Source organism: Penicillium paradoxum (assembly GCF_028828445.1).
Source record: "Penicillium paradoxum strain IBT 22861 chromosome Unknown utg000005l_segment0_segment0, whole genome shotgun sequence".
Lineage (NCBI taxonomy): Eukaryota > Fungi > Ascomycota > Eurotiomycetes > Eurotiales > Aspergillaceae > Penicillium > Penicillium paradoxum.
Window position 1 is genome coordinate 2,328,363 of NW_026643183.1, and position 14,743 is coordinate 2,343,105.

The 14,743-nt window shown below is 49.5% G+C and overlaps 6 protein-coding genes across 6 annotated transcripts; 2 read left to right on the plus strand and 4 right to left on the minus strand.

The window, feature by feature from the left end:
- Positions 1-2,289: 2,289 nt before the first annotated feature.
- On the minus strand, positions 2,290-3,113 carry N7457_005889 (GAF domain-containing protein; the record flags this gene model as incomplete). Its single annotated transcript, XM_057176933.1, has 4 exons — positions 2,290-2,400; positions 2,472-2,853; positions 2,915-3,024; positions 3,111-3,113. 4 exons carry the CDS (start codon positions 3,111-3,113, stop codon positions 2,290-2,292), a joined length of 606 nt encoding a protein of 201 aa, XP_057031235.1.
- Positions 3,114-3,657: 544 nt separating this feature from the next.
- On the minus strand, positions 3,658-4,268 carry N7457_005890 (uncharacterized protein; the record flags this gene model as incomplete). Its single annotated transcript, XM_057176934.1, has 2 exons — positions 3,658-4,019; positions 4,073-4,268. 2 exons carry the CDS (start codon positions 4,266-4,268, stop codon positions 3,658-3,660), a joined length of 558 nt encoding a protein of 185 aa, XP_057031236.1.
- Positions 4,269-5,553: 1,285 nt separating this feature from the next.
- N7457_005891 (uncharacterized protein) lies at positions 5,554-7,595 on the minus strand (the record flags this gene model as incomplete). Its single annotated transcript, XM_057176935.1, has 2 exons — positions 5,554-7,232; positions 7,292-7,595. 2 exons carry the CDS (start codon positions 7,593-7,595, stop codon positions 5,554-5,556), a joined length of 1,983 nt encoding a protein of 660 aa, XP_057031237.1.
- Positions 7,596-9,085: 1,490 nt separating this feature from the next.
- Positions 9,086-9,925, plus strand: N7457_005892 (SDR family NAD(P)-dependent oxidoreductase; the record flags this gene model as incomplete). Its single annotated transcript, XM_057176936.1, has 2 exons — positions 9,086-9,551; positions 9,606-9,925. The coding sequence occupies 2 exons, from the start codon at positions 9,086-9,088 to the stop codon at positions 9,923-9,925; spliced, it is 786 nt and encodes a 261-aa protein (XP_057031238.1).
- Positions 9,926-10,493: 568 nt separating this feature from the next.
- Positions 10,494-11,202, minus strand: N7457_005893 (uncharacterized protein; the record flags this gene model as incomplete). Its single annotated transcript, XM_057176937.1, has 2 exons — positions 10,494-10,745; positions 10,834-11,202. The coding sequence occupies 2 exons, from the start codon at positions 11,200-11,202 to the stop codon at positions 10,494-10,496; spliced, it is 621 nt and encodes a 206-aa protein (XP_057031239.1).
- A 1,475-nt stretch (positions 11,203-12,677) lies between these two features.
- On the plus strand, positions 12,678-14,640 carry N7457_005894 (uncharacterized protein; the record flags this gene model as incomplete). The annotated part of the gene is made up of 5 exons (XM_057176938.1): positions 12,678-12,949; positions 13,016-13,406; positions 13,462-13,965; positions 14,033-14,115; positions 14,178-14,640. 5 exons carry the CDS (start codon positions 12,678-12,680, stop codon positions 14,638-14,640), a joined length of 1,713 nt encoding a protein of 570 aa, XP_057031240.1.
- Positions 14,641-14,743: the final 103 nt, after the last annotated feature.

Here is a 14,743-nt window from a genome sequence, read left to right on the forward strand (position 1 = left end):
TTGAGATGTCCAGTATAGATGGAGGATCTGCGCTTGTGGGTACGGCATTATCACTTGAACCACAGTTCTCGCTGAGATCCGACATTGCGATGTACATCGATGTAACAGTCGGGCTGCTTAGAGTCAACAAAAGATATTCCATTTGTTTGTAACTTCATCTTGCATTGCCAACGAATCCTTCCCTTTACCTATGCCTCGTTTTTACTTGTTCTGCTCCCCAGATGCAACATTCGTCGATGCAACATCGATTCCGCCCCCAACGAATCATGCATAGCGAGTTATCCCCGAATCCTCTTCGTACTATAGTAATAATGTGACCCAACACGACGGATGAACAGTCCACGGATCTTCACAATTTGCACCATCCACCGGGGACGGGTGGCTGTATTTGGCTTGGTGAAAGCCCCCGCGAGGTGGGTCAATCATGTCAGGACTCAGGGGTACAGTACAACAGGAGGGATCGGATTCTCCTTTGGAAAGCTTGTGGTTCGTACCAATCTATGGAGTACTCGGGACCGACACGCGTTAGAATCTCGCCAGGGGGAGGGGAGGAATGTATCACAAATCCCCTTAATATACAAGTTGAGAGGTATTCAGAAGATACTGCAGATCATGCCCCATACCGTCGACGATAAAGTGGTTATAGCCGCAAGAGGCGTGATCGCGTGCAGAACCTTGGAAGCTGCCAGCTCGAAATGTGATAGAGAAAAGCATTTGCCAAGGCCATTTGGGCCAAGGAGGTAAAGTATACGGAGTACTCGATATTCAGTTGTCATAGAGAACCGAAGAGGACGTTGAATATCAAACACAATGGATGCTACCGCCCGTTTCTGCCATCCTGGCCCCTGTCAACTCCATTCTTCTTCCATGTCTCTTTCGCTCTCGTCTTTCAGCTCACTCCGCAATAAATTGTGTGCACCGTTTACAATCTAATGCTAGTGCCCCCGCCCAATTATAGGTGACGGGCGTGGCGTCAGCCACTATCCTCCCTATGGTGTACAATATAGTGATATCGTCTCTATCCCGAGATCGTCTGTATCGATCCAACTGCATATTCAGTCACGGAGTATTCGAATCATACATCAACGCCAAGAAGATGAACTGCATGAGCGTCTATCTTCTCTCGTGTCAATCCACCCAGGTGTCACCCAAATAAGCCCGAGAGAGAATCTCTGACAAAATCAACACTCAAACCCCGCACGCCAGATGGATCCATCCGTAAGCCACCGATCCACATCGTCAAAAAAAGGCCCAATGTGGAAGAACTGAGTCCTGGGCAAGAAGTGTCAGCGCTACTGTGTACCCCATACCACGTTGCTTGGTTGTATTGCCGGGTTGCATAACCTGGTACTTCACCTACTTCACCCCCTGATATTAATTATTATCCCGCCTCTCTACGGCCCCATACTGGTGGCGTCTTGGTTGTCGAATTTTATATCGAACCCCAATAAGGGGCTGTAATAAAAGTCAAGCGATATGACTACAATGTCCCTCCCTACTGACTTCAACACGGGATCTTTGAGTTTCTCGCTAGTTTTGTACGGCTGTGTAGACGTCGACTTGCCACGGATACTTCTCAGAAGGCAAGACTCAGGGGCTAACGAGCCCGTATTTCCGAGGCTATTTATATATAAATGAAGTCCGGAGCTAGGTCCCTAATGTGTTCATATCGAAATCGATCAGTCCATGCTCGGGAAACTCAGCAGGTGACAGATGTGGCGTGACCCCGAGCATATTGGGTATTTGTCCTTGTGGAAAAGCCCAGCTCGGTTGAATGGAGGTAAGCTATTGATGAGATGCGCAGATGGCGGAGAGCCAGTGATGTGGTTTTGAATATGGAAGGATCTATCTCTGGAAACCAAGTCGACACTCCGAGTAGAAGCGTAACCCTTGCGACTATCTCAATAGCTATCCAGACTAGCATTGGATCAAACGTGTTGAGTTTGAAATGCCCGAAAACACACATTGATGTGAAGTGCTGATGAACTTGTTGGCTAGCACTATTGAGCCATTGACGAGCTATGGCATAGGTCATTAATTCAAGCAAAAGACCTCCGAACCCCGGGAACACAACCTACTTAGTGATCTCTTTTTGAGACCTGAGGTCAGAGCCGGTATGTACGGGGCTATCTAAGAGCCTTCTCGCGTGGAAACATTATCCGTCCTTTGGGGGTTACAGGGCTAAAAGCAACTACCAAGGTGAGAGATGGTATACCAAACAATTTCATTTACCCAAGACCGTATATCTCGTAACCATTATTAAAACAAGAATAAAAATAGAGCGCTTTTTTACCAATCACAGTTCTCAGCCAAGAAAGTCGCCAATTGCTCAAGGTACTTTTTATCCTCCTCGTCAAATCCAGAGGGCTCGGTGCAGTCAATGTCAATAATAGCAACAGTCTATGAATGTAGACGGTTAGCGTATGTTCCAAGCAATACATTCCGTGGCAAGTACTAGCCTCTCCGTTCACCAAAATAGGCACAACAATCTCACTACGACTCTCCGCGTCACATGCAATGTGCCCAGGGAAGGTCAGAACATCCGGAACAATGACTGTCTCCGCCTTCGCCGCCGCGGTACCGCAAACACCCTTACCGAAGCGAATCTCCTGGCACGCAGGCTTTCCCTGGAAGGGGCCCAGGAGGAGAAGCTGGTTCTCCGAGGAGGAGTATGTGGTCGAGATAATCACACCAGAGTTAGATGCGCCGGACAGGGGCGGCGAGGTGACAGGCGAGGCGAGAGCGGGGAATTTGTCGTCGCGAATGTAAAAGCCGGCCCAGTTCACTGAGGCAGAAGGTTCTGGGAGGGCGGCGTAGGCGTGCCAGAGGAGGGAGGCGACGTTGGAGAGATTGCTTGGAATCGTGAGCTTATTGTTCGTTTGAAGCGGGGAGATTGTGTCTGGCGATTACTCACCTAATCCAATTGCGCTGGCCGTCCAGGAGACCTTGTGTGGACATTAGAAGCTGCTCATAGATTTCGGCCTTGGAGGAGCCTGGCATGAAGTAGGAGGAGTCGGCGTGAGGCTGTTGATGATTGGGTTAGCTCTTGTTCATGCGGCGTTGCGATAGGAGGGAATTGGGGAAATCGCAGTAAACACGCGCGAACCTACCATGGTGGTTCAATGGATGTGGGATTTGCGCAAAAAGGTGAGATTGACAGGGGAGAATCGGGGCAATTGATGACGCGATCGTGCTGACTTGAATATAACAAAAAGAATTCAAAAAAATTCAAAGAAAAGTTGTTGGAGAAGCGGGGCGTTCAGAAAAAGCATCCCGACCGCCTCGAATCTTGAGCAGCGTTCTTGACTTTGCGCTGGCTCTTTTTGTTTTTGTTTTTGTTTTTTGGGAACCCACAGTGGATGCTCTTTTCTTTGTTTCTGAGGTAATTCCTTACTGTCAAGACAATCAGGGCCCTGCATTGGGTCCTTTAGACGTTAAAATGCCAACGTTGGAGATTGCAGCCTCTTAGCCATCGGCTCCACGCCAACGTCAGACTCCGCGCGTGGATTGAACCGTGTACCAAGTTCAGAGTCCCCTGGCTCTTTCTCGCCAACGCGGGGATGAACTCTGTCTGGTCATGACCTTCGAATTGAGTGGATATAGACTCCGCCCCGAGGCTAGAAACCCCGGATGAGATGTCGGAGGCTTGTACAAACCTCAAAGGCTTGAAGGAACCTTCGATTGCGAAGAATGTTCTGCATCCGCATCGTCGATCTCGTTCTCTCCGATTGGCTGAACATTGTCCTCCGCAGCGAATGGTCGAAGGCTGGAGCCAATCACTTTATGCACCTGGTGCTTCTCGATCAAGCCAACGATGATCTCGTGGACCTCCTTTCGGATGAGAGAGCGCACCCGAGAGATCGATGGTCTGTTAGCCTGGGAATTCTGCCCACTGCGTCCTGGCTGGAAATATCCAGATTCCAGTTCCCGGGTACCCTTGATCCAGCCATCGGCGTGGCTGGAAGTCCCGAATAATTCTTGAATGTGTACCTCGTCGGGGGTAATCCGAACAACGGGGCCTGGGGGATCGGTGTTAGATTCCATATCCTATAAATATCCACAAATGGCCTACCATATTTCCGGTGCATCTCATCGATCTCCTGTTGAAAAATATCCGGCCCCCAAACCGAAAAGTAAACCTCGTATAGCCCCGTTGCGGCCGCGAGAGGAGGTCCCGGATACTTACTGAGCTTATGAAAATGAAGTCGATAGATGGCCATGACCAGGTTATAGGCCACAGCACTTCCTAGCAAGAAACTGGCGAACATGATTCATGTGTCTCTCAGGTTGGTGATAGTGAAGTTGAAGTTGAAGGAAGAAAAGAAGCACACCCCACTTTCCTATAAGATAAAGCCTAGGCCCATAGACAGTCTAATATAAGCAATTGACGACAATGAAATCTCTGAAGCAATTCTGATGTCCAATTCTTTTCCCCGCTACTTTGTCTCTCCACAGCAAGACCCCATTGGCTAAGTCTATACCGCATGTTACGCCGCATAAAGTCCTGCGGGCTCGAACTCCTCATGGCCTGATCGCACCGCAGCTAGTGCAAGTCGCACATACTCTATTCTCGGGATATAGCGATCGGATCAACATCTTACGACGCTTCTGCGGAAGAGACCGCGAATCGACCTCCTCAAGCCAGTGTGATTGGGTGGCTCTTAGACCATACCGTCCCCCCTTCCCAAACTCCAATGCGAAAACGAGATCTAGCGCCGATCTAGCGTGGCCAGTGGAGTTGGCCGTCGGTGCTAATTTGACGGACTCTCGTGTGGGGATCACAGGTTCAGACCGCCTGTTCTCCGCAGAGGCGATTCAGTTATTGATTACCTACATGTGATTGTTCATTTAAGAATCCGGTGAGCGTCATTATGCGTTGGGTTGTGCGATTGCTATTCGGCGGGCAGGTTAGAGTTATTCTCTTGCATGGACTTGGGCTGTTGAGGAAATGGGCACCAATGTAGGGGCAAACTAACCAGTGTGATTGAGTTAGGAGCCATTCTCTTTGCAGATGAATGGGTCTGGGTTACACGATATGCGAGCAAGTTAGGAGTGTTTGACCAATTTAGAACAGTACGCAAGCCATTCGCATCTGTAAAATGATGTGAAAGAGGTCTGTGCCTACAGTGCGCATGCTCCTGAATATTCTTCTCTCCGTTGGCAGCCATCATAAGACAATAGAAAGCAAGATGAAAAGGAGATTGAAGGAATTGAGCCATTGGACGAGATACACAGGGATGAGCAAGGTCTATTAGGTCTACATGCATGGATTGACTGACTTCGTTCCGGGCACACAGCTCGGAGGCACTCAGCACCTCCAGGGCTGAATCGACTGCTGACATAATGGAATGCATCTGCAGGGGAGTCCCTCCGAAGGAATCCTGAGTCCTTCCGACCTGGAGCTCCATTCCCTTTCAAGAAAGACACATGCAAGCCAGTAAGGACATACGGTACAGTGAATCCCAAGAACCCGCAGTATTTCAAGGCTGTGTCAGCGATAAAGAATAGTAAGTCATCTAAATCTAGGTATAGCTTTAACTTAAGGAGACTGGTCTATGCCATCTCAGGCCACCTCTCATGGTACCTGCCATGACCTCTTCCGTGTCCTCGTCCATGGCCCTTCCCGTGTCCTTTCGGAAAGCCACTCGGGAGTCCGCTAGGAGGTGCATCAAACACACCGCTTGGGAACATGCCCCAGGGGTTGATGTGATCATCGCTTGAAGTATCACTGCCAACTGTGGTCGGGGTCTTGCGGGGAATCTCGGCCGAAGTGTTGCTTAGGGTATCGCCGTCGTTTCCGCCCACAATATTACCCGCAGTGCCAGTCGAAGAGGCGCTTACAGTGGGAGTTGGGATCTCACTGGAAGTCGTGCTTGAAGTCCCGATCACAGGATCGCTCGATGCATCGCTGTCACCTCCACCCGGTATTGCAGCCACGGCCCCGACTGTGTCTTGGCTAGTCGCGCTCGGGGCATTGGAAATGGTCTGGCTCGCAGCCGCTTTTGTAACTGCACTCGCGGCCTCACTCACAGTGATACTTGTGGCGGCACTAGTCGTCTTGCTAGAAGAGGTACTTTTGGTTTCGCTAGTATCACCCTCGAGACCCATACACGCAATGCTCAGCTTCTTGACACTTGCAGACGAAGTTTCATCAATCGCATGCGATAGATCCCAAGTCATGCTGACATATGGCCAACATATGCGTCCATCTTCCATGGGAACCATATCACCAGCAACATAGACATCGCTGCTGCTGAAAGAATCACCAATCTTGCTACCTGTCGAGTCGACCTGTTGGAACTGAGTACCGGCAAACTGACCCCGACATCCCATAGCGATGAAATCACAAGTTGGATTCGAGATTTCTTCCCAGGTGATGAGCGCATTGCTACTCCCAAAGGTTGCAGCATGAGCATTGGAGCAGTCATTCGATCCAGAGGTGACCCAGGTAATCTGACCATCTCCATCCTCAGCCCCAACTTCAGACGTAGCTTGAGCCCCAACTTTAGTATACTTATCAGAGAACAGCGAGATGGCAACATTGCGAGCATTCGTACGGTTCTGCACATTCGTGTATCCACTCCCCATCCAGCTGTTCTCTGTCACATCCATTGCGCCCCGAGACACCCAAGCGAAGATGTACTTGCTAGTCTCAGCAAAGCGAGAGAGTACGCTGTAACTACCAGACATGCCACCCATAGGCTCGCCAGAGGCACCATTGGTCGTATTCTCATTCGAGATCTTGACACCGTCGGTAGTCATACCTTGCGTCTTGGTATTCAACCAGATAGCGCCTTGATCCTCGGCGCAGATACTGGCGAACGGAGCGTCATCGGCTGCTTCAAACGCGATTCCGGTGTTGTGACTACATCCCCAGGCGCTCGATGCGCCGGCGATGGTTTCAAGAGTTCCGCTTTTAGATACATACTCCACGCTATCGCCAAAGTGACCCGATGCATCGCCGGAGTAATCGGTGACGACGAAGTACGCACCGTAAAGGCCAGCGCTTTCGGAGTAGACCAGGTCGCCGTTTAGGTCGGGAGAGGCGGACAGGCCTTCAGATTCGTGCACTCCAGGTCCTCCAAGCCAGGTCTTCCATGCTTGTTTGCCTGAAGTGTAGCGATACAGTACCGGGACGGGTGTGTCGTTTGGTGGTGCGTTGGCAGTACCTGAGGGCATGGCTTCGTTGGTCAACAGTGCGAACCCGTCATCGTGGGCGACAAGGCCTCCAGCTGCATTGAAACATTAATTCAATTTCTTATAGTGGGAAAGCAAAATGGCGCCAACGTACCTTCCTTTCCACCGGTGATGGTAACAGTGGTTCCAGTAGCAGAAAAAGTAGTAGGGTCCAACTGCTGTATATGGACATCTGTAGCACTAGAATCAAGGTACGCAATATAGGCTGATTTCCCATCGGGCGACACCGCAAACGGAGTCCGGCGATGATGTGGGTATCCAGTCCAGTAGGAAGCCTTGACAGGGTTGAAAGCATAGTCGAGTGCCAGCACATCGACATGAGATTTCAGATTGGACTCGGTGAGTGAAGCGCCGGCGCCCAGCGCCGCAGAAAGCAAAAGAACGAAGGTCCCACGCATGTTGAGGTATAGTCGGTGTTTCTGTCTTCACACTGGATTTTCTGTTTGTGGGGAATCTGCGCCCTTTAAAAACAGGTAAATGGACTGCCTCGCCAAACTCTGAAAGACTCTGATTGAGACAATAATCGTGTCATCCAGGTGACAGGTGGAGTATATCCGGAGGCTTCACAGTGGGTGGCTTACTGCCTCTGTATGGTTTATAGTAGATCCGAACAAACTGGGCACATCACCCGTGAAACATTGTTTCAACTTGGCTACTAGTCTCTGATGAAACTGATCATTTCCACAACCAGCCTTAGCGCCGACCTTTTTTTGATCTCAAACAATCCACTCGAGAGGATCAAGGCGATATAAAATCCACCAGTCAGACCGAAGTAAGATTTTATTATTTCTAACCTGCCCCCAGTCTACGGAAACGGATTTTTATATTCCTTGCGGTGCTGAATATCTAATATAGCGCTTAGCAAGGTTTGGCAATAAGGAACGTCTTTTTATATCGCTTCCGGATTGAGCACAGCTCTCTATATTGGACTCATTCTTAGATTCAGGACATTATTACCCTTTTCAGTTTCTCTTTCCAACTGGTTTATCAGCCATCCTTCCCCCTTGCACTTAATGCTCGGCTAATATATCTTTGATTTGCTTCTCATATCCTCATTTTCCCTGCGTATCACTCTATTGATGTCTAGCGTACTCCGTACACCTGGACAATTGGAAAAGCCTCGAATGATCGTATTTTGTTCTATTAATTATTTATTAGCACACTATAACATAATAATAGATACAATATAACAGAATCTTTACAGTAGGCTCCAGCAGATATGGGCGATTGCCAATAATATACTCCGTAGAGCAAGGTAGAGATATGTACAAAATAGGAAAGTAGGGCTGAGGGCTCTCGGATAGGCAAACTCCCGGTTGGTGCACGTGATATTGCTGACTAACAAGTATATCAGCCCGGGCCCGGCGTCCACGGGTTCCAAACCGGAGTCAATTGATGCATATTGCCCGTCATTTTATAGGTCGATGCAGCCCTGCAGAAAGAAGCTTATATTTACTTTGAACCCAATCTTTATCTCTTTCTCAGTCGTCCGAGACTGCTTGACATTGTGTCTCTTTAAGTGATCAACATCCTAAGCGCAGCCGCTATGACATCTCCCCGCTTTAAGCCCACATGGCGCATCGTATTCCGTCGTATTCATCAATACCCCTCGGCGCCGCCCAGGCGCCGATGGCTATGAGTGGTACGACGCCTTCAAAGCTGGCCGTACTCAAGAACAGGTGGCACCCCAACCGGCAGTATCAATCCCCAAGTGGATGCCACGGCGTCCAAGATGAACGGAAGGTGGATAGGAAGCATCCGGCCACCTAAGTAGTGAATTTTAAAAGGGGGCAGGTTCATAGGTATATAAGTAATGCTTTGCCGGATTCCTCTCAGATCAATTATCACTTTGTTATAATCCCCAGGAATCCAATCATCACCACTCACGATGTCCGACCAAATCCTCGCAGGAAAGACCTGTCTCGTTACCGGCGGTGCCGGCGGCCTAGGCAAAGCAATTGCAACCCAGTTCCTTGAAGCCGGTGCCAACGTCGTGATCTGCGATGTGAACGACGAGCGTCTGCAAGCCTCCTCTGCTGAGCTGTCATCCAAGGGTCCCCTGAAGGCCATCAAGACCGACATCACCAATACCAGCGAAGTGGAGAGCCTGTTTGAAACGATCATTGGCGAATATGGCAAGATCGATGTCCTCGTCAACAACGCCGGTATCATGGACCGCTTCGACCCGATCGGCGATCTGGATATGAATCTCTGGAACCGTGTTATTGCAATTAATCTCACTGCACCGGCTTTGTTGAGCCAATTGGCTGTTCGCAACATGCTGCAGCAGCCGAAGCCTGATGGGCGCATTATTAATATTGTTTCTGCTGCCGGAAAGGCCGGCTGGGCCAGTGGTGAGTTCTTTCTGTGAGGGTGGGCTGTGGGATCTGAGATTAATCGTTTCCTAGGCGCTGCGTACACCGCCAGTAAGCACGGTCTGGTCGGATTGACTAAGAATACTGCGTCATTCTATGGCAACAAGGGCATCAAGTGCAATGCATTGATGTTGGGCGGCATGGCGACCAACATTGTTGATGCCTTTAGCACGGGCATTCACCCGGAGGGTATGGGGAAGGTGCAGGCTATTCTCGAGGCGGTCAAAGCTCCCCACGTTGATATCGACGAGGTCGCTGGCTTCTGTGTGAGCATGACATATGGAAAGGGCGCCAGCCAGATCAATGGTGCAACTATTGCTATTGACAATGGATGGACTTCCATTGTCGGTTAAGCTACAAGATTTCGGTAGCGATTCTCAGTTGTATGAATGTACATATAAGCCTATCCCGGGCATTAGATGCCTTTTCCTTTCCGGTTGGGCATTCGGCTCTTGCCGCTTTTTTACCAGGTGAAGATGAGCACGTTAGTATATAATTTGGGGTACCTCCTAACGGAACGGTAGTGCATATTTTCTTCTGTAGCCATGCGAATTCCGACTGGATGCAGGTTTTTAGTGACATACGAGCCTCATTCCAAGATTTGATAACAGTCTACTGGAAACCTGGGGGAGATAGATCGGCTACGGAGAGAGACTAGAGATATGGCTGAGCATGTGGCTGCTCAATATCCCGAGTAAGAATCTTAATCTTCACCGTAGTCACTATCGTGCGATTCAAAAAAGATGACAATAGCTGCAATGTTCACATGAGAAATGGCCGATTGAATACCACCATTCGGCCCTCTCAGTACAAATCCTCCCCGGTCCTCAATCGAAGTAAAGAATCCAGTCTTGTTGAGATAGGGATGGTTTCCTCGGTATTACACCAAGACCAGGACTGCCCTATACAGCCCGAAAATCCCTATAAGAGAAAGAAATTGGAAGCGTCATCCAAAGCTTTTGCATATTGTGCCGCAACCACAGGATCATTTGTATCCGGGCGGGCAGCAAAGCCATGGTCAACCCCTGGATAAACCGACACGACAGGCTCAAAACGCCTCCTTTCGTCTGGCTCCCCTGATATTGTTGCCCAACGCTCCAAGTCCTCCTTCAGGGTGGGTGGGACCATGTTGTCAAACTCGGCAAGACCAACATACGTCGGGCACCGAAGGCTCTGTACATCCTCGGAAAAAACATTGAACTATTCATGCAAAAATAGTGAGACTTGAACATGATCGATAGGGCGGAAATCAGTTGCTCACCGGATGAAATGAAGCCACGGAAGAGACAGAGTCCCAACCTGCCATTCGCAAAGCAAACTTCCCTCCAAAGCAATATCCCGCAACATTCAAGATATTTTTCCGATCTCCCTTTCCAGCGGTTTTCAGAGCCGCTGTCAGCTCTCGAAGAAGGCCCTCAACATGATCAGGAGGATGGCTCTGTGACCACAGGCTTAAATCGAAAGTTGGAATGAGCTTTCTGTCTTCTTCGGAGAGAGTAGGGTCATTGAGGCGTAGCAGTTGAATAGGTACTGGGGTTCCTTTGGAGAGCAGGAAAGAAGTCAGCAGTGACCATCGAGACAATGTATGGTGTAGAGCGTTCGGAACAGGGGGGCTATCAGATACCTTCATAGTAATCGGGGATCAACACCCTCCATCCTCGCGCCGCGAATTGATCCGCAAGAAGGTAATTATGTTTCGCCAGACCAAATCCGTCCGGGAGCAGCAGAAGCACTCTCTCAGATGCAGATTGCTCTTCATCGCCTTCAGTGATCCCGGGTGGGTTGCTTTCGTAGACATCTAGTCTACCTATCCTGATAGTCTTCCCATTTGGGACATACTTATCTAGAAACAGGTACTTCAGCTGCTGATTCACAGGGTTATATTAGTAGGGCTAAGCACCATCTACCTGCTTCCCCTTGGTACAACAGTCTGCAATGGTGGGCATCGTTAAGCTCGGGGATATTAGAGCAGAGAATACCAGTTCAAGATGAGGACACGAGAGGATCACAATGAGCAAGATAGGAGTTTGATGTCTCTGATTTATTCGACTCTTTCAGGCTAAGGTTCGCATACCCCGAGGCTCATCGGCGAGTTGTCCGTCCACAACGGAATTCCGAAATCAACGGCCTCCGCTGCGTACGACTTGGAGATTGGCCAACTTCCTCTGCCAATAACCTAAGAGACCGGGCTTGCTTCTCCAGTCTTGTGGGCTCGGGATTGGGAGAGGGTATGCATATGTCAGAGATTCATTAGTTCAAGCAAAAGTGCATAAATATGTGATTCATGTAGACACGAGGCCTCAATTATGTTAATCACTCCGTCAAACCCCGTGATTGTTCTCACTCTCTGTTGCTGTCAGAGATAGATATAAGGTGTGACGTATACATAAAGCAAAGGATCCCTTGTTGTTTACTCCGTACTCCGTATGGAGTAGATGGGTCCAGATTGCAAGATAAATCAGCAAAAGCCACGCCCTTTTTTCATTTTAAGTATCTCAACGAGCAAAAGCTTCATGGCCTTTGATGGTAGATGGTCAGATCTCCCCCGAAGTGACTGGGATGACGGAGTTCCGTTGCGGATCTCCGAAGCGGTGATTCTGAAACCTCAAGGCTTCATCACTTTCAAGAGACACACAGTGCACCTTGCAGGGATGGAGTACTCCGTACATGTATCCATATATCTGAGAGGCCGGCCAATGACTGAGCTTGAACCCCGCAATCTCCCCAGTCTCGAGATTAGCAGATCATTGGCAGATCATTAGTTTGGAATTGTCGTTCGAGTGACCACTGACCCCCCGTTAGCCGCACGGAGTTCCGCCTCCACATCGGGATTCCGGGTCCAGCCTCTGTTATTACAATCGATGTTTAATACTGATTGATTTGGTTCTCATCAGCAATTGATTGGCTGGTGCCCTGAAATTGGGAATATCATCAATGGCCGGACCAGGTCTGCCCTTTGCGGGGACACCCCGCAAAGGGTAGTAGATACCCCAGCCTGCCTAAGTGTTCAAATGTATAAATATCAACATCTATAACCAAAGTCCGAAACATATCTTGATCTGAAACTCAGTCTTTCTTTTGTCTGCTTCCTTCTACTCACCAGAAATGTCACAGCCCAACGATACGGAGTATACACTCCAAAGCGAGTCACTGCGAATTTTCAACCAAATCGTCGAAGACAAACGCCTGCATATACCTGACAAAGTCAAAGATCTAGCACATACCGTCAAGTTTGTTGGAGATGAAACTCAGCCATTCGTTCCAGTTCCGTTCAAGTGCACAGAGGCTCAGGCCAGCATTATTGGTGCGGTGGGCCTGTTCGCCAATTCCATTGGCAAAATGCGCTATGGGATCGAACAAGAGGTCCAAGTGGACGTGTAAGCCTCCATGATCACAAAGTAGATCAGTGAAGGCGCCCCCTACTGACCCTGAACATCTTGAAGTGACCACGCCATGTTAGCTGGGCTTGCTGCCTGTTTTTGCCGCCAAGATGGCCAATTGATGGCAAGCAGTAAGGCCCATTATGCAGCTGTCGAGCGTTGGGACCATGGCAAGACAAGGGAAATGTATCGGCAGTTGGCCACGAACATCTATCAAACGAAAGACGGTCGTTGGTTCCAGTCACATGGAAGCATGGATCCGACGCCATTGCTCAACATGTTAAGCCTGCCACAACATGACGAGGAGGACCGAGATCTTCCGGAGATTATCGAATTCTACAAGAATGTGATACAGAAATACGACTCGGAGACCCTGCAGCATTACAGCAATAATGTCTACAGAACTCCCGGTACCATATGCTACGAGAAGGAGGAATTTTTGGAGTTACCCCAGGTAACATTGCGACACTTGGGATTATGAAAGAAATACAACTGACCAAATGGCGCAGGGCAAAGCGATCAAAGACGATGCATTGTACAACATCAGCTCGCCGGTATACTACACCCAGCCCCCAGCAGCGTGGCCCAGTACCGACTCCAGCGACCCAAGACCCTTGTCTGGGATTAGGATCTTGGATCTGTCACGAGCAATTGCAGCGCCAACAATGGGCAAATTCCGTGCATCCCTGGGAGCAACCGTCATCCGAGTCGGATGCGAAACGCTTTCCGAACTTCCTATGACGCTTCTTGACGGATGCACGGGAAAGATCTGTGTCGATATCAATCTGAAAACATTCGAAGGTCGAAAGAAGCTCATGGAGCTGATTGAAGACGCGGATGTCTTCATCGATGGCTACCGTCCTGCAACCTTGGAGCATCTTGGTTTCGGACGAGATGCTGTCCTCGGGCTCTGTGCTCAACGAGACCGGGGGCTGGTATATGTCCAGGAGAATTGCTATGGGTGGCAGGGTCCTTGGAGTACTCGACCTGGCTGGGCGCAGATTGCCGATTCGGTGCGTAGTCTCCATACTAAGTGGAACTGGGCCTAGAAACCCAGATAACTGACCCCATTTCCTTTAGGTCTCCGGCGTTGCGATTGAAATTGGACGATTCCATGGCTATGACGAGGCACAGATCTTCCCTGGTCCAAATTCTGATTATCTGTGAGTATTGCACTATCCCCGCCATCTGAGGGATGATTCTCTAATCATTATCCCGTAAACAGCACCGGCCACGCAGGGGTACTCGGCATCTTGCATGCTCTGATTCAGAGGAACGAGCTCGGTGGCTCATACGTTGTCCAATGCTCCTTGGTGGTATCCAATTTGCAGCTTCTCAGCTATGGTGAGTATTCTAAAGAACAACTTGATGCCCTGAAAAAGAGAAACCCGAAGACTATGGGCCAGATCCGACATTACGATGAAATTCTTTCTCAAGCGAAGAAGCGATACACCAACGCTGCGTTCATGGCCGATCGATCAGAGGAGGCATGTATGAAGAAGGAATTCTTTCAGGCAATTGATGGCTATCCATGGGGTCTGGGACCTTTGGAAGTGGTTGCCACTCCGCTCAAGATGAGCGAGACACGAACGGATTTCCGACTTGGCCCTTCACCTCCGGGATACCACTTGCCACAATGGGAGGTGGCCAGGAATGCGGATTTCAAGCCTCTTCCACAGACGCATTAGCTTAGCTTGGTAACACAGTTGGACAAATGAACATAGTTTCGCCAGTATATCCTAAGTGGGTTCCATAGGCTTTCGTTGTGGGCGCTCTTGATTCCGAGATTAG